This window comes from Ailuropoda melanoleuca, chromosome 8 (genome assembly GCF_002007445.2).
Source record: "Ailuropoda melanoleuca isolate Jingjing chromosome 8, ASM200744v2, whole genome shotgun sequence".
NCBI classification, from domain to species: Eukaryota; Metazoa; Chordata; class Mammalia; order Carnivora; family Ursidae; genus Ailuropoda; species Ailuropoda melanoleuca.
The window spans coordinates 51,093,905-51,119,672 of record NC_048225.1 but is presented as its reverse complement, the minus strand read 5'-3'; the positions used below and the strand labels follow the sequence as shown (position 1 = coordinate 51,119,672).

The following is a 25,768-nucleotide window of genomic DNA, read 5'->3' as shown; positions in this document are numbered from 1 at the left end:
ACTTAGTCCTTATAAGCACCCCATCAGGTAGGTAATACAGGTATTTTTATCCCCGCTTGGTAGATGAAGTCATTGAGACAGAGAGATGATGGTGCTTGCCAGGGTCACATGGCACAGCCAGAATTTGGACTGGTCGGCCTGACTAAAGGCCAGTTCTTTCCTCTTTGCCTTTCATGGTCGGTTATGTTTCCTTCTAGCACAACACTCTCAGGTTCTATGCCAAAAAATAGACAATTGATGTCACGATCTGATAGGCTTCTCTGTAAGGGAGCCCATCTCTCTGCTCAGGAGTGATGATGGGCCATCAGCCTGTCTAACCCACTTCTTCTTCGAAGGAGGTGGCGGTACCACGTTTCAGGGGAATGAACCTCACCCTCACAAAAGCTTTCAGACTCCACTCAGGGGAGTGCCAGTAGGTGTGACATGCCATCCAAGTGACTTCACTTTCCCTGGTGGTTTTAGTCCCAGCAGCACTTAGTAGAGTCCGTTGTTTTGCATTGGAAAGTACAAAAATCCCAGGATTGCTCCGTTACTGAGTATCACATTCACAGGATGAAAGGCTAGGAGAAGACATGCAGGGCCAATTCCATGCCTGAAGCCCCTTTGACAGCCCCATCAGGGGACTTGTGGTCTCTGCTCACATAGTCCCAGAGCTCGGGGGATCATTTTTCTATCCAGCTTCGCCTAGAAGAGATGGCTGGCTGGCAGAGCTGACTTCACCTTGCTGCATTTTCCCAAGAAAGCTTCCAGGCCAGGACAGTGAAGAGATTTGCCCACGGTCACCTAGAACATTGCAGGAAAAGCCTGGATCAGAGTCCTGGCACTCGGAAACCCAATTCTGTTCTTGGCTTCACAGTTGAGTAGAAATAATCCTGAAGGAGGATTCGGACTGGGTTCTCACCTCAACTTGGCCACTTAACTTGAATTAAACGACATTTAATTCAATAGCCAAGGGCCTACTATGTGCCGGGCACATACTTACACTCAGTGTGGTCACAGGACAGTCATTTCCTCTCTGTACTTCGGTTTCCTTGTCTTTGAAAAAAGCTTCTCCTGTGCTGCTTCTCTCAGAGTGCTGTGAGGATGAAGCGAGAAAAAGGAAACAGAGTGCTTTGTGCCCCAGAAAGTGGTGTGTACACTGGGGAGTTGCAGCTAAAGCTGGCCATCCCATTGTGGTCCAGTCTGCCTTAGCACTGCCCACGGTACTGGGATATGTTTACTTGTCTTTCTCCCACTGTACTCTCCGTGGGGGGGGGGGATGTTTGGGTTCATCTCTGATTTCCCTGAGCCCCGCCCTGGGTTTGGAATGTGGCGGGTGCTTAATGGAGTATATGAATAAACAGAACATGTGATGATCCAATTCTCACGTCCATGGAGATGCCAACCAGAAGGGCACCTGAAGACTAGAGGAGGGAGAGCTCAGTGGGAGGGTGGTGGAGGGTGAGAATGCTGTCCACTGTGGCTGGGCAGGGTTTGGGTCACTGGAGAGGAGAGGGTGGGACAGTCCAAGCAGTGGGAGTGGGTTAGGCAAAGATCAGGAGATGGAAACCCACGTGTATTATGCAGGGGACACTGAGAGATTGGGCAGGTAAGACGGAAAGAAAAGATGAGGACAGAAAGTGACGATGAAGATGATGATGATGATAAGGGTAATAAGTATTATAGTTAAGTATACACTTTACTCCAGGCACTGCTCAAAAAGCTATAGATGTATTTCTCATTGATCCCTTGTAACAACCCTATGAGGTGAGCATTATTACCTCCACTTTACAGACAAGGAAACAGAGAGGTTGAGGAACTTGCCCAAGGTTACATAGCCATTAAGCGGCAAAGTCAGGATTTGAGTCCAGGCAGTCTGACTGCAGAATCTATGCTCTTTACATAGGTTGAAGCCTGTCTGTAAAGGGCTAGGAACTGTGGAATTTTTCTCATGCTATAGAAAAAAGTTTGAGCAAGACTTTGGAGCAAGAGGGAGTCTGAGCAAGAGAGGACATCACAGGGTAAGAATGTCTTATTTTGCAGGGGGCAGAGGTCTTTCAAACATCTATCAAGCACCTTCTGTGTGCTGGGCACTGGCGATACGATGAGCGAGACAGAGCCCCTGTCCTCCCAAGCACGGGGTTCTTGCTGGGGCAGGCTCCCTGTGGCTCTCCAGAGCCCACTGTGTGCTTCTTTTTCCTCATGATCAGCGACATCACTTTGGTAACTTGAAATCGACTACAGCGAGAGTATTTGCACCATGGAAGTTGGCCAATGCTACCAATCAGGGCTTTTCTCTGGGAGCCGGTGGATACATATTCAGCAGCACAGTGCTGACTGTGACCAGCTGCAGTGTGATGGCGAAAGTCCTCACCCGATATAGGGCGGTACAAAGGGGGGTTGGGGCTGATTCTGGGCGGTGAGCAAAGGAGGCAAGGCTTCCGCAGAGCACGAAGGATGAGCAAATGCTTGCTGCGAAGTCAGGGCAGGAAAGGGCAGCTCGGGCAGAGGTGTGCAAGGGCACGGCGTATTCAATCCAGAGTCCTGTGAAAGGACACTATGGATGTGAAGGAGCTTGGGAACCTATGAGGCACCAAACAAAAGGGTGTTTATTAAGCAAACCCAATATGGGATTTATAAAGTGAACTAATTGGGGCTGCAGAGGGAATACCCATGTCACAACACATTAACCTTTGTCTTTAGCTGGCAGCATCTTAGAGGATTTCCAATGTGACTCAACTGGGCCTTTACCCAAAACCTCAGTAAAAGGGAACCTAGGCTTTGGGGAGGGACCTGGCATGAGAATGGACTAGAACACTCTAGGGCTGCCAGCTAGCTGGGAAATGTTGACAAAAGCTTTGAAATGCTTTGTATATTGGGGTGGAGGGCCAGGGAAGTCGGCGGGAAATAGGACCAGGCTAAGTGAGGGTCAGACACATCTGGCTGGGCATGCACTTCCTGCCCAGAAATCAGAGCCAGAAAGTGGCACCACAAGGCTTGTTCTCTTTCGTGTCAGATGGGGTTCTGGGTGTTATGGGTTGCTCAGTGAACTTCTGGCTTCCATAGGCCGCCTTTTCTCCTCAGGGCTCCCTCAGTCCCTGTGCCCCAGACAGGGGTGAACATGGCATCAGATTGTCTCCATGGTTCTTTGCTTGGTGCCACACTGTCCTGAAGGTTCTGAAGGAGACTGAGGTCACGGGGCTGTCTAGGCAGAGCTGGGACCCCACAGGACCTGGAAAAAAAGCCCAGTCCTTACTTTTGATGGGCTGGTCACTGAGGTGGTTTAGCTCTGCAAGATAATCACAGGGCGTCCTTTCTCTGTCAACTGCCCCCATCATCCCTGTGTCACCCCCCCACCCCCCCACACACACCCAGGCAGACTCAGGCTGTCAGGAAAGGGGTGGGCTAGTTATTGAGATATGTGAGCTGAGAAACTGGTCTCAGACTGACCTTGGCCCAGCCCCTAATCATAGTAGCCGGTTTTAGGAATGCTTTGTAAAAGAAAGCTGGACATTTGGGGTGAACCAAGGGGCAGTTACAAAAGTGCTAGGTTTGGGGGGCGCCTGGGTAGTGCAGTCGTTAAGCATCTGCCTTCGGCTCAGGGCGTGATCCCAGCGTTCCAGGATCGAGTCCACATCGGGCTCCTCCGCTGGGAGCCTGCTTCTTCCTCTCCCACTCCCCTGCTGTGTTCCCTCTCTCGCTGGCTGGCTCTCTGTCACATAAATAAAAAATCTTTAAAAAAAAAAAGTGCTAGGTTTGAGATCATACATCTGTTTACAAAGCAGAGTGATTGCACCCTGGTCTATGAGGCTGTGTTGGGCACTGGGGTGTATGTGGGGGAAAGGGGGCACCATGGCCACCTCTGCACAGGGAGCTCTGGCCTGAAGGCAGAACAGAGAGGCACAAGGCTTGCCCTTCAGAAAAGGGCAAAGGGCTTTAGGTGGTTCTGAGTGTGTGAGGTCACAGGAAGGTCACAGGAAACAGTGCCTGAGGTGGCCTTCAAGTACGCAGAGGCCCTATGTGGTGGCTGGCCTCAGGAACTGGTAACACCAAGGGGCCTTAGGATCCCCTCTGGCACCCTTTCTGACCGTCCCTCTGCATGCTTGGCACCATGCCTGGGGCAGGAACAAAGAGCTGACAAGCTCCCGTGTGCCTGCAGTTGCCCTTCAGTTGGGGCAGAGCTCTCACTGTGCACAAGGCTGAACAGTCTTCTTGAGATGGCTGATGACCATGAGATCTTGCTCAGGGCAGGGAAGAGCTCACAAGGTGCACGTCCCTGCCTCCCAGGGCATGCTCACCCCAGCTCCCTGGCCCTCTGGGACTGTCTACCTGTACCACTCCGTGTTCCGTCTCGGCTTGGCCAGGCAGACGCTGCACTCACCGGAGAGGCGTGCAAGGCGAGGGTGCTGGATGCACCACCTGTGGCTCCCCCGGTGCTGGAGCCCCGTGTGAGAGCTCCCCCTTCCTGCCTGCTTCCGGCTCTCTGCTGTTTCCTGGGCCCATGGTACCTGCTTAGCTCTGTCCCAACCCAACCTACACTTAAAGGCCCAACTTGGCCTTCTATCAGGCCCTTTGTGAGAACTGAGCTTGCTTTCCCCAAGTTCCCACAGCACATCTGTGGTTCTCTAAGCCTTTTCCAGACTGAACTTATTTGTGGCTGTTCGCATGCTCAGGGCCCACACACCAAATGCTCTAGGCAGGCCTGCTGAGTTGTGCTCTCGGGGTGCTCCTGGCACGGCGGCGCATCACGATTACGTCCCGAAGGAGCAAGCGTTTACGGAGTTCCTAGGCGCCAGGCCTCGCTAGGAATTGCCACAACCACCAGCTCATGGAAGTCTCATAACACTGGGAGGTGGGGTTGTTACCCCAGGAGGAAACAAATCAGAGTGGCCCGGTTACTGGTCCCAGGTCACACAGCAAGCGATGGAAGCCAGAACTCATTCAGGTCAGCTTGATTCCAAGGCCAGGGGTTTTTTCCCCTTAGAAGCAGACACGAAATAGCAACACCATTTATCATGTACACTGTATTCTCGCATCCATTATTTCGTTTGATCCTCACAACAGCCCTGTGAGGTAGGTAGGGTTATGTATTACTGTTATGCCCATTTCACAGACGCAGAAATGGAGGTGGCTCAGTGAGGTGAGTGACTTGCACAAAGTCACACAGCACATTAGTGGCTTCACAGATCCTTTACTTTCTCTAACATCAAGCTGCGTGTATTAAGAAGCACCGAAAAGATGGGAGAGAGAGACTTTTTATGGAGGAAGAAAGGGCAGCGGTGATTTACAAGATTTCTTCCTTCAACTGTTTTGTTGTCACAGTTTCTGCTGTCTGTTCTGATTTGGGTTCTCCTGGGTGACCTTCTTGGCCTTGGCCTGGGACAGCTGTCAGAGACTCCTGGGTCCCACTGTTGGGGGAAAAGGCTTTTATTCCCTAACAGAGGCAGCCTTGCCCACAGCCCAGCATACTGGCTCCCTACTCCCAGGGTGTAACTACGGGAAGACCCTTCCTCAGCCCATCTCCTGTGGGGGACTGTGTCACTAGGCTTCCCTGGTTTTGTCGGAAGGCCTCTGCCCAACGGGGAAGACTGTGGGACTTCCAAGGCCATACTCCAGGGATGGATCATAATGCGCAGTTTTGAGGCCTGCACTGTTCCTCACCTCCTGGGAAGTGTTGGCTTGGTGCGTCTTGCCCTGGACCTTCCCCCAAGGAGGTCCACAGGCTGGTTATGACCAGAAACAGTACCACAGGGGAAGGTCACTTCTTTCAGAGCAGTGTTGTAGGGGCTGGACACTTCCTCCAAGAGCAGTGCTATGGTTCAGCCCAGTCCCAGACTCCTTGCTGCACACTGCCCTGTAAGCCCCTGGTCTCCTTCCTCTGGCAACATTTTCTTGGGGTGGCAAATCTTCATCCTTCAACAGGAGGTGGTCAAAAGCTATGCAGAGCCATGGCTGGTGAGAAGGTGTGTGGAATGAGGGTCACAAACAAAGCGAAGCCATCAAAAAATGGGGCTGATTTACAAGGGATGGCAGGGGGGTGACCCTGGTTCTGAAGACAAATCCCAGGGGGAATCCTAATGCCAAGTAATAATATTGTTAGGATAAGTGTCTGGCTTCTTAATAAGGGTGACTATTTTGAAAGAGGAAGTAAATATTTGGGTGAGAAGGAAGGTTTAGAACCAAGACTAGAAAATGGGAGTGAAGGACAGATTTTGGTTCGAGGTAAGGAAGGGTTTTTTAACAGCCAGCGCTGGCCAACCATGGCAGGGACTGCCCTGGGCATGACGAGCTTCCCTTTGCTGGAAGTATGCAAACAGGGATATGGGATTACTTGAAGATGCAGGGGAGAGGCACTCAGCCCCAAATGGGCTGGGGTGCGCTGGGGGCCGGGGAGGACGAAGCGACCATTGGATTATTTTCCAAACCCTGAGAGTCCATAATATTATTTGTTTAAAATGACCTGTTTCAATGATACTTCAAATTCTTGGGGAAAAGGATTACAAAAGTCAGATAAGAGTCCCCATTGTGAAATGCCTTTCATCGCACCGGCTCCAGATACTCTAAAATCTTCATAGGGACAGCAGCTCATTTTTGAAGTGAGAAATCCCCAACTGTCTACATTTGGCCCAGTCAAGAGGGATATCCCCATCTTCTGAACCTTGCTTGGACACTCGCTCCTCTTGGCCGTGCCACAGCTTAGATCTCTCCCCGCCACAGTGGGAGCCGAAAACGCTGCTCTGAAGTCCTACCGCACTTCCAAGCCGGCCAAACATGGCTGCCCCTGGGCGAACAAGTCCAAGTCCCGGCTGCATCCTCGGGACAGAGGAGCAGACAGGGTGGGACTCTCTGGTGACTCTACGTCCTGGAGAACTGAACGGAGCCTCCTGTTTTCACCCTTCCCCTCCACTGGGGGCTCCTTTCACAGAGGGCTACTGCCTAGTGGTACAGACAGAGCCGGTGCCTGTGAAGAACCCGCCATTCCTCTGTAGCCAGCAAGCCCTCCTGTGGCCTTTCGGACACACCGGCAGACACTTCACCTGTTGTGACAAACTGCCCATCTCTAGCTCAAAGCGGCAAGGAAAAAGGTGGCTCTGTTGAGAGGACACATGGATTCCTATAGGGAGACTGCATTGTGGGGGGAAATCAAGTCCTGCTACGCGGTTAATAGATTAGTGTAGTGCCCTGCCTCCCACCACTGGCGAGACACTCTCCAAGATCGTGGCTGACGTGGAGCTTCTTGGGAGCCCCCCCTCCAGTGCTGCTGGGGTCCTTTTACCTGTACCGTATTAATCGAATAATCTTATTGTTCATAAAATCCACGGCGTGTGGGTGAGAAGAATCGATGCAGAAGCCGTCACTCAGAGCGATTTTCAGCACCTCTTCCACGAAGACCTGGAAGCTGTTGATCTGCTTGTTGGCCGGCACCACCCAGAGCCTCTTGAGGTTCTGCTTTGTGTACTCCTCCTCCGGCAGGCCCTCCACGTTCGCCACCCAGTCCAGAGTCAGGTGGTTGGGGTCCTGCAAGTGGCTGGTGATGGAGGACAGATTGCCATTGGAGCAGTAGAAGAGCTTGGAGCCCAGGAGCTTGAGGAAGAGGCAAGAAGTACTGAAGATGTTGGCGTTGAAGACCTCCATGCTGGAGGAGGAGAGGCTGTAGATCTGAGGTGCCTCCCGCACGGTGAAGTGGACTGTTTGTACACGCTGGTTCAGGGTGATGTTGAGCATGGCGTTCTTCTCGGCCTTGGAAAGCTCCACCTCCTTCTCCTGCAGCGCCTCAATCAGGGGCTGCACCTGGTAGAAGTCAGCCTCCCTTCGGAGCAGGCCCATCTCCTGGAAGTCCTCAGGCAAGTCCAAGTGGGAGGTCCGCAGGAAGTTGAGGATGTAGCGGAACACTTTGCCGTCGCGGTCAATGAAGCAGTTGCCCTGGCTGTCCCTCTTGGTGGGCATCTTCCCACTGAACATGGCGCCCAGCATGGAGTCGGGGAAGCTGGTCAAGGTTGCCAGTGAGGTCGTATAGAGCTTCCCTCCAACATTCAGGGTGATGGGGTCAGACATGGCAGGACGCTGGGGTGCTGGAAAGTAGTCCTGGGCAGGGAGAAAAGTGAGAAATTACCCAACGCTATCTGGGGTCTTAGTCTGTTGGGGCTGGTATAAAAGAATACCATAGACCGGATGGCTTAAGCATTTATCTCTCAGTTCTGGACGCTGGAAAGCCCAAGATTAAGGTGTAGGCAGATTTGGTATCTGGTAAGGGCCATCTTCTCACTGTGTCCTAATGTAACAGAAGGGGCAAGAGAGCTCTCTGGAGTCTCTTTTATAAAGGCATTAATCCTGTTCATGAGGGCTCAACCCTCATAGCCTAATCACCTTCCAAATGTCCTACCTCCTCATACCATCACAGTGGGGATGAGGATTTCAGCACAGGAGCTTGGGGGGACACAAGCATTCAGTCCCTAACATCTGTGTATGCATAGCTCTCAACTCCTCATTATAGATCAAGCCTATAGTCCTAGAGGTTGGAATGAATTAATATGGAACAAACGAATGGTTGATAATCACCACACTGTCTAAAGCATATTAGGTTCACTAGGGAGTTTAAAAAAAAAAAAAGGAAAAGAAAAAACAGAGCATGGGTCCTACCCTCCAGAGATGGTTGTAATTGGTCTTTAATATTCCAGCATTGGTATTTTTTTAAAAAGCACCCTTGGTGATTCTAAATGTTAAGACAGAGAACCACTGTTCTAAGGAATGAAAAAAAAAATGTGCTTGGATTGGATGCTCTGTCACCTGCTCTTACACACATTTGTTTACGTAACGGTCATACAACTTTTGACATAGATGATACCACCATCTATCCCTACCATGCAGACGAGGAACACTGTCAGGATTCATTCCCCACGCTGAGAGACGTGAAGGGCCATGCCAGGATTCAAACCCAGGTCCCTTTATATGAGAGAGAAAAATATGTAAATGCTTGCTAGCCAAATACTGGTACCTTCTAAGTACCTAGCAAATGCTCTGAGACTGATGTCTTCAAGCCCAGCACTCTTCCTGCTGTACCAATGATGCCTTCTTATTATTTTTCTTTTTTTTTAATCTTTTTTTTTTTAAAGACTTTATTTATTTATTTGACAGAGACAGCCAGCGAGAGAGGGAACACAAGCAGGGGGAGTGGGAGAGGAAGAAGCAGGCTCATAGCGGAAGAGCCTGATGTGGGGCTCAAATCCCGTAACGCTGGGATCACGCCCTGAGCCGAAGGCAGACGCTTAACTGCTGTGCCACCCAGGCGGCCCTTCTTATTATTTTTCTATCTCAAGGCATTTATGATGACTAGCTATGATTAGTGCCATTTCCATCTATCTCCCAGGCTTACAACGGGCCACTCGGCCCTCTGGGCTCTGACACCCTTTCTTGGACTCTCATCCTCCTGTAACCTTGCTATAAGATGCACTTGGCTCCTGGTGGCCTGCCCTTTCCCATCATGATGGCACCTTGCCTCCTCTGAAACCTTTAAGTTTCAGTGCAAATGTGGGGCTCTGCACTGAGCACCCTTTACCAGATCCTTAACAAAGCTTCCACTGTCTAAGGCTGGTGAGTCTCCTTCGACCTGAAGTCTTGGAGTCTAACTTCTCTTTAAGGTTCTAGAAAGCAGGGGATGTCCCCTCTCAGCTTCCTACATGATACTTTCCCAAGATCCCACCTGTGGAACAGATTAGGCAATCCTTCCCTGATGCTGGGCCCGAGGGGCACAGAGAAGAAATGGCCCCTGGCTGCCCTCAAAAAGAGCCCAGCTGGCGAGGACACCAAGACAAGAGGTAGTGAGGGTGCAGTGACAAGGGGGACGGACCAACAGCTGTGGAAGTAGGTCGGAAATGAATCCTGGTATCCTTACTGTCCAGATGGGAAAACAGAGGTCTGAGGCAGGACCACCCCGAAAGTCACCCAGCAAGGGTGGCGAAGAGGTCAAAGTACTTCTCACCCTCACCATGCCTGCCTTCTGAGGTTGGCCGCACTAAGACCCCCTTACTCCAGAGGATGGAGACTCTTGCCAGAAGACGGAGGCCATGCTGGCAGACAGACCTGCCCCATCCAACTGTCTGGGGGGTCGCCTTATGATTCCTTCCTCATCTCACGGGGCACCTTGATATTGCAGAGGCATTAACCATCTGGAGTGCCTGAAGAGAAACAAGCCATGATGAAGTTGCAAAATCGGCAGCAGAAGCCTGGAGCAGATGGGCTGCGAGACGGTGGGGAAGTCCAACAGAAGGGGTGTGGCGAGGGGCTGAGGGAGGGGTGGCTGCTGTGTGGAGACGTGCAGCTGCGGGGGAGATGTTTGGCTCAGGGCTGAGTCTGGTCAGTTCGCTCTCCAGAGGGCCCAGGCAGGAGACGGACCCAGGAGCCAGGGCCACCCCTTCCTCATTCCAGGATCTTCCTTTCTTTCTAGAAGGTAATTTGCATATTTTAGTTTTCAGTCTCTCTTTCTCCTTAAGGCCCAGCCTCTGCGAAGTGGCTCAGCTCTATGGAAAGAGCAGACTCAGGCGTCAGAGAGGCTGGGCTGTCTTTGCTGATGGTTCTGTGGGCCGCAGACCCCGTATCTCCTCTGTTCGTTAGTGCTGAAGAGCTCAGAGCACTGGGGGTGGGGGAGACAGTCAGGAGCCGGAGGGCAAATCTGGAGGCTCTTGGGTGGGCACCCAAACTCCTCTTTTTCTGCCTGCAAAAGCAGCAGAGCACCTGCTGTCCTGTCATCATCTGGGGAGAGGGCTGCGCCGGCAGATGGGGGGAGGCTGGGTAGATGCCAGGTCTCCTGACCACCCCACCCCCAGGCTAGGGTGCTCTCTGTGGTATTCTCCCCGTGCCCACAAGTCACAGAGCTCCTCCAAGTGCCTATTCTCTAGGGGCAGAACCATCGTGTCCACCATCACACACGCACAGGCCCCGGCCTAGAAGGCACAATCACAAGTGAAGACAGGAACTGGCCGCCTGCGGGGCGCTGAGAAGCTTCCTGAGTCTGCTTCGTGCTCAGGTGGGGATGGACCATCCTCACTGAGCTACAGCCCCCTGGGTGCACTCAGCGGTCTCCTGGACATCTCCCCCTGGATGTCCCACGGGTACCAGAAGGCCTAATGCAGAATTTCTCTTCCCCCAGACCCACAGTGAACTCTTCTCGGCCACCCAAATGCCTGAGCTCAAGACCTGGGAGGCAGCTCTGACTTTTCATCCCTAAAATTTTTCTCGTTTTCTCCTCGAACCCATCCCTAAAGCTACTCCCAGAGCTCTGGCCTTGCCGCCACTTTCCTTCCATCCTCATTTGGTGCCCTGCCTTCTTTCTGTCCACCTTCCATTTCAGTCTTCCTGAAGCACTACTACCTGCCCATACCACCTTCCCCTTCCAGGCTCACCTCCAGCGCCGCCCCCCATTCTATGCTCGGGCACTCCAGACACCCCTGCACACATCCTCACACTGTCACCTGCCCTGCCTTTGCTCTCCCTACACCACCCTTCTCCACCTTCTGTGCTGTCAACCTTTACAGCCCCACCTGTGAGTCACTGCCTCTGTAAGGCTGTCCCCAGGAGCTCTCCTCTTGGGGCTTCCTGGCCCTTTGCACAGTCCCCCTGGCAGTGCCCACCAATCCATCACGTTATGAACATGGCCCTCCTCCCTCGCTTTAACAAGATGCAGATCACTGGACATCCACATGCAAAAAAAGAACCTCGACCCACATTCTTAGACCATGTAGGAAAAATTAACTCCAAACAGATCATGGACCTAAATGTAAGATCTTCTGAAAACTTTAAAACTTCCAGGAGAAAACCTTTGTGACTTTGGGTTAGGCAAAGATTTCTTGGCTGGGACCCAAAAGGCACAAACCATAAAAAAAAATTGACAAACTAGACTTCATCCAAAGGAAAATTTTCATTTCAAAAGACACTGTTAAGAAAATGGAAATAAGTGAACTGGGAGAAAATATTTGCGGAACATAGATCTGATAAAGGACTGTTAACCAGAACATATAAAGAACTCTCAAAACTCAGAAGAAAACTGACAACCCAATGAAAAAACAGGCAGATGATCTGAACAAATATTTCACCAAAGAAGATATATAAATGACAAATAATCACATGAAAAATGCTCAAAATCAGTAGTCATGAGAGACGTGAAAATTAACGCCACAATTAGATACCATTACATACCTATTAAAATGGCTCCAATAAAAAACGTAACAACACCAAATACTTCTGACTACACAGAGCGATGGACACGCACATGTGTTGCTGGTGATAGGGCGACATGGTACAAGAACTGTGGAAGGCAGTTTGACATTTGGTTTCCACATGACCCAGCCATCCCACTCCTAGTTATGTGCCCAGAGAAATGAAGACATAGGTCCATGCAAAAACCTGCCCCTGGATAAGTCTAGCAGCTCTATTCATAATTGCCCAAATCTGGAAACAACTGAAATGGAAATAGTAAACAAATTGTGGTACAACCATACGACGGACTGTCTCAGGAATAGAAAGGGACTAGCTCCCGACATATGCCGCAACAGAAGCGTCTCAAAAGCGTTACGTGAAGTAGAAGCCAGCCTCAAAAGGTTACATGGTAGGTGATCCTATTTACGTAACGTTCTGGAACAGGCAAAACTGTAAAGACAGCATTCAAGAGCTGTGATTGGTCCAGCCTGCACTGGGGAAGAAACTGGCTACACAGAGGCATGAGGGGATATTTTAGAGTGATGGAAATTGTGTCTTGATGTGGGGGTAGTCAAATGACTCTTATAAAGGTTCTAAATTCAGTGAGTTCAAGCTCCATGTGGGCATGGAGCCTATTTAAAAAAAAAAAAAAGGTTCTAAAAATTAATTTAACTGTAGACCTCAAAAGGGTGAATTTTACTCAATGTAAATGACTTCATAAACTGGAAAAAGAATCAAGAGCCTGATTATGTCATGAAATCATACAGTGGGTTGTGACCAGCTACATACACTGTTGGGAAACTTTGTTTCAGTTTGTTTGTGTATGAACTGGATGGTGATATGAAGTGTATCTTCATACTGGGGGTTGTGATAAAAAATATTTTTGAAAACCACGGCCCAGGTTGTGATCTCCTTGAGAGCAATGACACATCTCATGTCCCTGCAGGGGCACTGCCTAGCACACAGTAGGTGACGGTGACATGGTGACGGGGGAGGGGTAGGCAGCAGGGATGGAGTGAGACAGAGAAGGAATGAACATTTACTGAGTGTTTTACTACATCCAAGGCCTTTACACTCACCAGCTTTAAAAATTCTTACAGCAACGCTAAAAGTAAGCATCATTCTCCATTTGGCAGATATCAAAGTGGGACTCAGAGACTGGTGACTTGCTCAGGACACACAGCCAGCTCGCGGAGAACCCATCCTTGGCCCACTCAGGCTGCAAAGAGTTGTAATAGTGATAAAAGGCTGTACTAGCTTCAAACAAGTTTGAGACTCTGCAAAGCAGCCTTAGGAACGCTGCCCTGCGGCTTGCTTGGCAGGATGGCTACCACTTACTGAGTGCACACCTCCTGCTCTCACTACGTTAGGAACTTCATTTCACGCTTGGTAGCATTTATTTGTAATAAAAATATATAGAAAAGTATAGACGATGGTATTATTGTGTTAAATGCTGGACATGCGTTCTCTCATTTGATGTCGTCGCAAGCATCCTGTGAGATAGAGACTGTTACCTCCGCTTGATGGGTGAAGAAACCGAGGCTCAGAAAGTGTAAGAGTCATTGGAGGAGCTGGGACCTGAATCCAGTTGTGTGTGGGTCCAATGCTTCTGATCATTCCTCCTCCCTGCCACGGGGTCTCAACGTGAGTGAGAGATGCACACTCCCTTATTCTCTGTCCAGACCAGAAGGTAGGGTCCTTGGGTTGGCTAGTCCGCTGCTAGCCTGGGCTCTACCCATTCCCATCAAAGGACATGGGGACAGGACCCGAGGATGGCCCAGAGAGCCTCCATGGCTGACATAGGGCAAGCCCACTGAGAGACCCAACCCGTCCTATTTCAACAGCAGCAGATGATGTCTAATGACAAACTGTGGAACACAAAAGCCAGGTTTTTCAAAGCCACATTAGAAAAGAAGGATGAGAGGGGCACCTGGATGTCTCAGTCAGTTAAGCATCTGCCTTCAGCTCAGGTCAGGATCCCAGGGTCCTGCGGTGGAGCCCTGCATAGGACTCCCCGCTCAGCAGGGAGTCTGCTTCTCCTTCTCCCTCTGCCCCTACCCCCTGCTGTGCTCCCTCTCTCTCAAATAAATAAATAAAATCTTAAAAAAAAAAAAAGGTGGATGAGAATGCAAACTGAACCAGGAAACAGATAAAAGAAATCGTACCACTGCTTCCGAATGAGTAATTTTTTCGGAAGCAGGAGACTTTCCAAGTCTGCCTCTCGACTTGAAAAGAACCAAGAAAAAGATCAGCCCTATTTCCCTTTTGGGAAAAAAAAAAAGACTAGTGTCAGACCAGGAAATTATGCCCTGTTGATCGTCGGACCATCTGACTGGGGTGGGAAGGCCAGGGGGCCTGAGGACTTGCAGTTGCTGCCGGAATTCTGTCCTCCCTGAAATGGGTCTGTGGCCCAAATGGGAGGGCCTCCTGAGTCCCAGCCTGGTGCCGTGTAAAGGGCAATTCCAGCCTGGGGCCTGAAAATCACCCAGGCGCAACCTCTACATTTCTGTGACACAGAAAATAGAATTCTTTGAGAGCAGATGTCCTGTAAGGCAAGGCAGCCAACATGGCTCTAGAGTCCTACTTTAAAACTCTGTCCTGGCACCCACCCGTCCCTGCGGGGCTCATGAAGGACACAGCTAATGCTCGCTGAGTACCTGCTGGGTACCATACCCGCTCTAGCTGTGCTACACACATTAGCTCATTTAAGCCCCATACTGCTCCTTCAAGGAAAGTATTATCTCACTTTACAGATGAGAACCTCAGACTCTAAGAGGGAGGGAACTTGACCCGAACAGCGACAGGGCCAGGATCCAAGTCTAGGCCTGTCTAACGGCAAAGTCTGTGCTGTGAATAAAGGCCATGGAGAGATCTGGCACTTGTGCCCTTCCTACCTCTTACCAGGTTATCTTACACTTGCCATCTCAATTTGATTCTGACCTACATAAAGAGCAGGGCGTAGAGAATCAACATTTCCTGAGAACCGAGCACATGCCCTGAGCTACGTGAGGCAATTTTCTAGAGACAGTTTCATTAAAATACCAACCTGACGGTATGAGTATCACCCCAATTTTTACGGTTATAAAACTGAAGCACCAAGTAGTGAAGATAGCTGCTTAAGATCACACAGCTGTGGGTAGCAGAGCTAGAATTCCAAACGAGGTCTCTCTCCAAAGCCTGTGCCCCCTGCAGTAATACAAGCCATAATATTTTATTAGGAAGCATAAATAGGGTTTGAAAAGACACCTGTAATTCTTCGGAGATGACATATCTTAAAGTTGTTCTAAAATTAACTACAATTGTTATGTTATCCTTATCCAAATCCCAATAGTATTTTTTTCCCAAGGATTAAAAAAAAAAAAAGATTAACAACCACTCTGGAAAACTGTATGGAGGTTCCTCAAAAAGTTGAAAATAGAGCTACCCTACAATCAGCAATTGTACTCCTAGGTATTTACCCCAAAGATACAAATGTAGTGATCCAAAGGGGCACCTGCACCCCAATGTTTATAGCAACGATGTCCACAATAGCCAAACTATGGAAAGAGCCCAGATGTCCATCGACAGATGAGTGGATAAAGAAGATGAGGTATATATACACAATGGAATACTACTCAGCCATCAAAAAATGAAATCTTGCCATTTGCAACGACATGGATGGAACTAGAGGGTATTATGCTAAGCGAAATAAGTCAATCACAGAAAGACAATTATCATATAATCTCACTCATGTTTTAAGAAACAAAAGAGAGGATCATAGGGCAAGAGAGAAAAAAATAAAACAAGGTGAAATCAGAGAGGGAGACAAACCATAAGAGACTTTTAAACTGAGGGTTGCTGGAGGGAAGGGGAGGGTGGGGTAACTGGGTGATGGCCATTAAGGAGGGCACATGATGTAATGAGCACTGGGTATTATATAAGACTGATGAATCACAGACCTCTACCTCTGAAACCAATAACACATTATATGCTAATTATTTGAATTTAAATAAAAGAAAAAAAAAGACTGAAATCTTAACTCTGACAGAACTGATGAGTGATAACCTGAAAGAATATTTCAAAGAGTAACTACCTTAAATGCTAGTTAAGATAACTAGTAACTACTAGTAATGCATTAAAAAGAACTATAACGCAGTGACATTTCAAACTGTGGTATTAAAACAATAAAACAGAGAAGGAACTTTGTAATACATGTGTTGAAAAGACTGATTAGCAATTATACACACACACATACATATATTTATCTCCTTACAACAATAACTGAGATCCTGGCAGGACCGATCATATTATTTTTATTTCACCAATGCAGAGAAAATAAATCCCTGGCCCAGGGCTTCATATACATTCTTGACTTCTGAGTCATGATCTGGAGGAGGTTCTGGGCTTGGACATTCTTCAGAGAACCAGTCCTTTGGAGGCAGCCTGGGTTCTTCTCTAATCTGGGTCTTGAGCAAGAGACTGAACCCTGCCACAGAGGTTTTAGCCAATAGTCTGTATATTCATGGAGTCCTGGCATAGGCATGAACTTTCTGTGCAATTTCCTACAGTACTGCCCACTGGGCTTCTATAATGACACTACTTGCCATGCAATCTATTCCTTCGACACAGTGAGGACCACATGCAAGAACAATAAATCTACTGATAATTATTTCTCTCCCTGCCCATTCATCCGTTCATCAATTCTTAGCTCTGCTCAAAAAGCCTAGAAATGATTCCAGTAGCAATGAGCACACCTGGCCCCAGATCTTGGTTTCTAAATGTTATCTCCTACAAAAAGAAACCAGGGTTTCCTGGGGAAATCAATGATTCCAGGACTTTGACAGAAAAAGTGCAAGGCAAGCCTGGGACAGCTCTTGCCAGATAGCAAAGAAGCAATCAAAGATTAATGAGATCCTGTCAGAAGAACACAGGAGATTTTAAAAGTTCTCATCAAAAGAAAAAAAAAAACCTGATTTTTGTAACTACGTGTTGTGATGGATGGTAACTAAACTTATCATGGTAATAATTTCACAATATATACATATATCAAATCATTATACGTGATTTATGTCTCAATTAAAACAAAACACAACATGACACAGGAGCTGGCCTGAAGGGACACTCCTTGGCCAACTTTGGAATAATCTGAGTACCAAAAAGGATTAATGATGATAATGGGCTATATTACACACTGAATTAAAAAAAAAATCATGAGTCTATGTCACTCCAAAAAGAAAAAAGACAGGGAGAGGAGAGCGAGAAAGACACAAACACAGAGGAAAAAATTATTCTATAACAAAGAATACCAGTCAATAAATACAGAAAGAATGGCATAATTAGAAAATCACCATTTTGCAACCCTCAGTGTTGCAATTTGGGCAAGGATCGTCAATGGATGTAGTGAGAGGTACAGGGAACACACAATTTTGACAGCCTTGACAATTACAGAGATGGAGAGATCAGGCAGTCGTGACCTTAACCAACAATCAAATTCAGCATTCATGAACAGAAGAACGCTGATACCATACGCTTCCTGATGTGATGCAGTAAGTACACAGCATTGTGAGAAAGAAAAAAAATCCTGAATCTGATCATTGATAAAAGAATCAAACACAAATTTACACAGGTTAAGGAGGCTTTCTAGATTAAATGAGATGCTTAAGGAGATAGAACTAAATATGACACATGAATCTTGACAGCATCTGGTAAAAAAACTACATAAGATATATTTTGGCAGTTGAAGAAATTTGAGTACCCACTGTCTGTTAGATAATATTGACTTCTTTCAAATTTTCTCAGGTATGAGAATGGTATTATGGTCATGTCAGATAATTCTGTAATTAGGACACATGCTGAAGAATTTAGGGGATAGGTATCAAGACATCTGTAACTTTTACATAGTTCAGCAAAAAGGTGTGTGTGTGTGTGTGTGTGTGTATAAAAGCAAAATCAGCAAAGGGTGAATTAGTTCAGCTAAGTGAAAGGCCACTCTTTAAACTTTTCTGTAGCCTTGAAAATTCTAAAAATATTTTTATTTTGAAAGGGGGAAGAAAAGAATGCTCCCCTCATAGGACTACAGATGTAAAATTCCAGCCAAAGTGCCGGACCCCAATAAATAGCCAGGTTCAATAAACAGGTTTGTTATTACTACTCCCAAGAAGCGTTATAATCTGGTCATTCTCCTCTCCACGTACTGCTGTGCTTTGGAGGATGAGGTAGCGAACCAGGGCAAAGCTAAAAGAGCCCACAGTTGGGGAGGAGATAGAATTTAAACCTGAGTGGTCTCTCTCCATAGAACCACCACTCACAGAAAGCACAACGTGAGGCCTGCCTGTGTCTGTGCTGGGATCCAGGCTGGGAGAAGACGGCTGTCCAGGCCTTGCTTCCCCTGCCTCCTCCCAAACCCAGGGTCTCTGCTACTACGGCAAGAAAGAAACTCCTGTTACAGCTCACCGAGAATGTTGACAAAGAAGGGCCCATTCTGGGCCTCAGAAATGAGGATGGGCAAAAAGAACTGGAGGAGTTTGGCATCACCTAGGCCCGTGTTCGAATCAGGCTCTGCCACTTCACTAGCTCTGTGGGCCTGGGCCAATTCCCGGATAGATGGTGACTGTAACTTCAGCAGTAATGATAACGGCTGACATTTTTGAGCAGTTATTCCTACGCTAGGCACTTTATGTCTGTTAAGTTCATAGATGAAACAGATCCTATTATTACCCGTACTTTAGAGGCCAACCATACCGGCCCTCTCCTATCTCTGCAGTTTGGTACCTGCCATCCCTTCTGCCTGCACTTTGAAGGAAAAATCCCATTCATCTACCAGGCCCTTCAGCTGGAATTCCTTCCTTCCTTCTCTAAATTTCCAGAGCATTTTATTTTCACCCCTTACCAAAGCCTGCTTTACCTGAGTAGACGGGTGCCTGGCCATCCTGTCGGGGCTAGGATCTCCCCTCTCTGTATCTCCTGAAGCAGGCAGAGTAGGGGAAGGGGAAGAAATTTCTTCCCCTGCTTAGTCAGATCCATTTTCCTCACCCCAGACTGACACCTACCAATGGGGGGGCAGTTATTAACATCTCCCGAATTTTAAAATATTTTTATTTTAAAATACTTTCTTGGGGCGCCTGGGTGGCACAGCGGTTAAGCGTCTGCCTTCGGCTCAGGGCGTGATCCTGGCGTTATGGGATCGAGCCCCCACATCAGGCTCCTCCGCTATGAGTCTGCTTCTTCCTCTCCCACTTCCCCTGCTTGTGTTCCCTCTCTCGCTGGCTGTCTCTGTCGAATAAATAAATAAAGTCTTTAAAAAAAAAAAAAAACTTTCTTGAAGTTTCAATTTGGAATCTATGGCAAGGCCCAGGTGACCACCTGAAAGTAAATGTAGGAATTCCCACCGTGTAGGAGATAGCTTGAACACGGCCGGGTAGATTTTAAGGGTGACAATACTCAGAGTGATTAATGTGTTTCCCAGTAAAACCAGATGAGACTCCTACCACCCCCCCAACCCCAAACCACCAAGATAAAAACTGGCTCACAGCCCTGGGGACTGTATGGGAGCACTGCCCTTCACCTCCCCTTCCTGGCCTCCCCACACCCAACAGCTGTATCTTCAGCCCTGTTTTGCCCAGTTCATATCTCTAAGAAGCCTACAGGCTGCTCCATTACCCCACAACCCACACTGTAGTGGGAAAAGGTGCCGTCTACATTCAGGTGATACATATGGATCCTGCGAGGAGCTGCCCAGTAGGGCACAGCATAGGCAAAGGTGAGCTGGAGGAGGGAAGCCACCTCACCTGGCAACCTGATTTGCCCAGGCACAGCAGAGTATGCTCTTACCTCGTGCACACTCCCAATAACCACCACCATCCCCTATCCCTTTCCAGATTTTTCTTTCATCCTCTCAGCTTACTCTCAGGCTTCATCTTGTGGTTTTCCTCAGGCACAAGCACTCTATTTCAACCGCTCTCTTCCTTATGGCCTTTCTGCTCCTCGCAAACATTATAATCTATATAATTCAAATGCATCTCCTCATTTCATCCTCACACCGTCCATAGGAAGGTTGCCTTACAGGCTGGCATTCAGAAGGATTGAAGCTGGTCCTGTCACACAACCTGCGTAGGGCGAGACATCTAAACTTGTTTCTTCCCTGCCATTCACTCCAGATTAAACCTCCGCCTCCTTGAGGTGCAGGAAATAAAGCAGGGCATTTAGAGTCGGGAGTCCTGAGTAGTTTTGGGCAAGTTAGTTCACTTCTCTTTACTCCTGGAAGCAGATACGGTGATGCCTCTACAGTGTGTAAGCGTTGAATGAGATCATGTGTGTGACGCACTGAGTTCAAGGGATGGGCTCCTTATTTCTATCACAAGGGAAGGAACGTGTTCTGTGCATCCACGGGTGTTTCCCCACTCGGGCACCCTGGTACCCAAACCATATTAGCGCGTGGCCGACCCTGGGCTTTCCAAGGCCGTGAAGGATCCTTTCCATCTTTGTGTCTCTGGCCCTCCTTCTCCAGTGCTTTTTGGCCCATTCCAACCAGTCGAACCTAGGCTTGCCTTATCGGCTTTTTCAGCACTCACTCCCCAGCCCTGGCCACCCGCTTCTCCGACCTCACCCGAGTTCTCCTCCTCACCTAGAGACTCCGCCCCTCCTTGCCCCACCCACCAGACTCCTCCCACGGTGTCGACCCTCTTTATCCGGGCTTTTCCAACCCTCCCCATCCTTCAGACTCCTTCCACCAGCTCCGCCCCCTCTCCCCAATTATCGCCCCCTCCCCCGCAGCCTCTGGCGTTGCCATCCCCATTGCACAGATGAGAATGGCGAGGCTAAGGTAGGTAAGATGACCTCTCATAGTAGGACAGGTGCCAGGTGGGCCCGCGTCCCCTCACCGGCTGTCTCTGCGTCCCGCGTCCCCGGCCGCGCCGCACCTACCTCCTGCCCTCGCTCAGCAGCCTCCCCTCCACGGGCGGCCAGCGCAGCTTTGCGAGGGTGGGGAGGAGAGCCGGAGCCCAGCCCAGGGGCGTGGCGGCGCGGGAGGCGCGCGCAGCGCTCCGGGATTTGTAGTTCTCCCTAGGCTCTTTGCGGCACCGCACGCTTAGAGCAAACTCCAACTCCCAGGAGGCATTGCAGTGAGCCCTCCAGCTCCCCGCCTCGCCCCCTCCAGATCTCAGACCTGCTGGCCTTAAAGGGGACGCGGCCTGAGTGGCGGTTCGCGGGGTGGCCCCCGCTCCGGCTCCTCCCCGTTTCCCGCACCTCGCCCCTCCCCACGCTTGGTCCCGCAGCCCCGCAGCCCAGCGGCGGAGCTGCTGACTCGGGCTCCCGGGGTTCAAGCTTGTGCAGAGCTGGGTGGGGAATTTGGACTTTGCAGTGAAAGCAGCATCCCTGCCAGCTGGGACCTGGCGGAGGGCGTCCCCACTCCAGGGGGAGCAGAGGACTCGCCCTGACCTAGCCTGGCCTAGCCTAGCCCTGCCAGGCCTGAGCGCCCCGCCCAGGAGCCGGCTCTGAGGCCGGGGCCACCGAGGTCCCAGAGGTAAGGGGGCCGGGGGCGTGTGGGCAGGTTGTGGGGAGGGAGTGTCTGCACCCGGGCGGTTCTAGAGCCTTGGGCACGCGCGAAGGGCTCTGAGAGTTTGGGGCTGGGAGAAGGGAGGTCTAGGTGCATCTTGGGCCTCGCTGTGTGACCTTGGGCGAGTAGCTGCCCCTCTCTGGGCTTCCACTTCCTTCATCAATTGTGTTTGGAGGTGATCCCTCCCTCTCTCGCAATACAATGAAGCTCACCGGCCTTTCGTGGGGTCCGCAGCTCCGACCTGGGCTGGGTGCCAGTGCACCGGTATAACTGGAAGGAGGGGTGGGGCTAGGATAGGGCACAAACTGGGGGGCCAAGAGGTTGCAACCGCTTGGAATGGGCTTTTGCTCTTTTCAGCATCCTCGGCCAGGCGTACCCCCCTACAAGACTTGAGACTCCGTGTGTTAGCCTGGTGCCCGCCCTTCCAGAAAACCTGGTGTGGGGGTGGGGACGTGGCTATCTTAAGTATGTGAGGGGTGGCCCCAGAAGGGATGGGTGATTGTGGTGGGTTCCTGAGAAGGGAATACATGCTCTCTCCTCCCATTCCGCTTCAGTTAAAGAGCCCTTGCTTTTTACCAGTAAAATCCTTTCTTTCTCTCTAGCAGACAATTTGGTGGCCCAGACAAGGGCCTCCCAGTGGGAGGGCAAGGGGATCCTTCCCAGGGCTGCCTTGGGGAGAAGAAATTCAGTCAAAAAAATTCAGAGACAGATGCTGCTGTCCAGAGACCTGGTAGGGGGCTGCCAAGAGGGACAGTCTAGTGCTCCCCAGGCAGCTCGGGCACCCAGGGGAGTCAGAGGAGGTAGACTGGATGTGAGGAGGCGAGAGGAGAAGAAATGGGCTCCTCAGCTCTTAGGTGCTGAGTTGGGGCTTGGAGGGTCATCTGTGCTCTGGAGTAGGGAGGGGTTGAGTGCTGAAGCCCCCTCCCTGTCCTATGAGATTCTGTGAGTTTTTGACCTGAGGGATAACCAGGGACAGGGTTTTTTTTTTTTCTTTCTTTTCTTTTCTTTTCTTTTCTTTTCTTTTCTTTTCTTTTCTTTTCTCTTCTTTTCTTCTTTTCTTTTCTCAGTTTTGGTTGTTTGAGTCATTTCTAAATGACTAAATCCTCACTCAGTCCTGTCCAGTGACCTCTGTAGGGACTTTCTTGGCTAATGTTTGAGTGTCAGGGTTATGGATATGCAGGACCAGACCTGGCAATGACTGGGCCAGTCCCTGGAAGGTGCTTTTCTAGTGATAGCTTTAGTTTTATCTCATCTTGCTGTCACATATCTCCCATTGGCCACTTAGCACTCCTTCACCTTTGTGCCTGGTCCTTTGCTGGGCACTGGGCACAGATAGGGGATTGGACCTCCTCCAAAGGAGGTCCCAGCCTGGTGAGGGAGATAGACATAGAATCCAGTGACACTGCTGAGGGATGAGAAAAGCAAAGAGGGCCTTGGGAAGCTCAGAGACTTAGACTGCAGGGGGGTTAGGAAAGGCTTCCCAGAGGAGGGGGCATGTGACCTGGGCCTTGGAGGATGAGTCAGAATTTGCCAGAAGAGGGAGAAGCCTTTCCCAGCAGAGAGGACATCACCAAAAGGTGGGAAAAGCCCACTGCCCATATTCCTTCAGATTTGTCACCAAACAGTGTTTGTCAAGTTCATGTCCACCCCTGCCCCCCATCAGCCAAGTGTCACAGAAAGGGCTTGAACGTCAAGCTCAGGAGTTCAGATCTTACGCTGAAGGGGCTGTGGAGCCTTGAGAGTTCTGAGCAGGGCATGGCAAGATGGAGCTTATCATCTCAGGAGATTAATCTGACTGTGTTTGCAGGGTGGGTCACAGAGACCTGGGAGGGATGAGGAAGCCTGAATTGGGGGGCAGGGCATTGGACACACACACACACACACACACGGTGCTTTGGGGGTGGTGGAGATGAGTCAGGCTTCACCATGCAAGAACAGAGATCTGTCAATACACAGTGGAAATGTGGAGGGTCATCCAAAAGGGACAGATAAAGGGATCTCCCCCTCCCACCTTCCAGGGGAGAGATCGTGATGTTCCTATATGCTTACTGTGTGCCCCGGAGCAGACTGGGTGTTGCTGGGACTCTCAGGCTGTCATGCCAGCAATGAGAGATATAAGCCTAGGGCTCGGGGGAAGAGCAGCAGCATTGGGTGGGAAAGGCTAAGGGGTGGTCAGGTGGTCATCTCCCATTTGGGGGCTCAGAGGCTCAGAACGGTGAAAGATCACCTGCCTTAAGGCTGTGGGCACCATGGGGCATAGTGCCTGGGCTAGATTCGAAGGCTGGACTCTATTCTGCAGAACACATACCTCTGTTGGAAGATGGATTGAGGGAGGGAATGAGGAGATGGGGTTAGAAGGCTACCGCGCTAGTCCAGGCAAGAAGTAAAGAGGAGCTGATCTTGGGGGCTGCTGGAGTTCAGGGGGAAATACTAAGTTGGCAGTGAGGGATGAAATTACCAGGAGAATTGGTGAGATCAGGAGTGTGTATCTGCTTGTCTCCTTGCCTGACAGTGTCTGTTTCCCCACTTGGTGCCAGATAGCCCAAGAATAGACTCATGAGTGCCCCAGCCTTCATCTTTTTTATACCTTGTCCCTTTCCCTGTCAGGGCTGAAATGGTCCCCATTTTCCAGGTGAAAAAGCTGAGGAGCCTGGCAAGGACTCAGCCAAGGTCACCCGGTGATTCAGAAGCAGAGAACCTGGGTCTCATGCTTTTCATGCGGGCTCTGCTAAGGGACGACAGGGCCGCTGTGTGCTGCTGGACGCTGCTGAGCTTGGTGCGGGGCGGCTGTCTCTGGGTCAGAGCCAGTGTCGACAGGCTGTCTCCTGTCCAGAGCCTAGAGGAATAATCCACCCTCCCCTGAGGAATGCTGGCGGTCTGCTGCTTCCTCCCCCAGGGAGACCAAGTACAGGTTCTTATCCCACCCTGTCAAGGCTCTGTCCCTCTCCCATGTTGATCCTCCCTTTCCCATGAGTGCCCTAGGGAAATCAGGCCTTGTCCTGCCTGCCTTCTGTGGCTTGTGATGAGGTCAGGTGAGCTCCAAGCCTCTAAAATCCTTTTGCATGAATGCACCCACGATATTGAGTGGATTTAGTTGGTGACTATGGTGACAGCTGACCTCAGACTGCCTGTGTGGGAGTGGGGGCAGGTAGGCAGGGTTTGCCTGGGGTGGCCAGGCCACGGACTGCACGGAGGCTGCATGGCTGGCCTCGGAGATCACAGCCCTCACAGAATGGCACCACTGCCGGGCTTCCAGTTGCCAGGTGCAAAGGTATCGGGCAGAATGATATGAAATTGCCAACATCTGCTCCTTTGCTTTCATGTGGTTCAACCTAATATCACTTATCCCCATTTTACAGAACAGAAAAGAGGCTCATGATGTGATTTACTCAAGGTCACATAATGAGTTGCAAGACTAGAATAAAATTTGCCCAAGGTTAGAATGTAAGACTCTCCATTCCTAGTCTGTTTTTCTTTCCACTTCCAGAACCTTCCCTAGACCCAGAACTCCATTTCTGCCTGCCCCCAGGTCCTCTTCCTGCATGCATGATGTCAATATCCCATCGATTAGGGTTTCTTCTTGGCTGCCTGAATAACAGGATTTCTTGGCATCCTGGGTTGAAAGCATATTAAGTCCACTAGCCTGGAGGGCAGGAGTAGGGGCTTGCAGGGATGGTCTACAAGGGAGGTTGGTCACAAGCACTGCCTAGGAAAGAGAAGACCAGGGGTAATGGGAGACCAGTTTTTAAAGACCCGTGTGAAGGCATTTTGAGATTATGCCTTTCGTCGGCACTCTTTACCAACATGTCTGCCTCCACCACCAGAGTGGAAGTTCCTAAGGGCAAGGGCTTTGCTTCTAAATTGAAGGGGACTGATTCACTGAGCACTTCCCTGTGCCCAGCAGCACACCAAGGACTTTATATTTGCTTTAACAACAGCCCTGCAGGGTGGAAACAGACTCAGAGAGCATAAGTAACAGGGATGGTAAGCGGACTTCATTTCCAGATGAACCTCATTCAGAGTTAAAAGAGTTTAACACACTATTCGAGGAGGCTTGGAGTGGTC

At 49.9% G+C, this 25,768-nt stretch overlaps 2 protein-coding genes across 11 annotated transcripts in view; one reads left to right on the top strand and one right to left on the bottom strand.

Moving 5' to 3' along the window:
- Positions 1-4,985: 4,985 nt before the first annotated feature.
- KCTD21 (potassium channel tetramerization domain containing 21) lies at positions 4,986-21,187 on the bottom strand. 10 transcript variants are annotated; one of them, XM_034666277.1, is made up of 4 exons: positions 21,073-21,129; positions 9,959-10,419; positions 8,841-8,922; positions 4,986-8,064 (listed from the first exon to the last, which is right to left on the bottom strand). In XM_034666277.1, the coding sequence occupies exons 3-4, from the start codon at positions 8,841-8,843 to the stop codon at positions 7,252-7,254; spliced, it is 816 nt and encodes a 271-aa protein (XP_034522168.1). In that variant the 5' UTR covers positions 8,844-8,922; positions 9,959-10,419; positions 21,073-21,129; the 3' UTR covers positions 4,986-7,251. The 10 variants fall into 10 exon arrangements, with proteins under 10 accessions (XP_034522168.1, XP_019652011.1, XP_034522170.1 ...); XM_019796452.2 differs by having other exon boundaries at positions 9,965-10,419; XM_034666279.1 differs by having other exon boundaries at positions 10,007-10,419.
- The window catches only part of USP35 (ubiquitin specific peptidase 35), a 50,464-nt gene continuing 45,561 nt past the window's right edge, over positions 20,866-25,768 (top strand). Inside the window, exon 1 of the mRNA XM_034666267.1 lies at positions 20,866-21,670. The gene's annotated coding sequence lies outside the window, so the exon portion shown is untranslated. The remainder of the gene's footprint in view (positions 21,671-25,768) is intronic.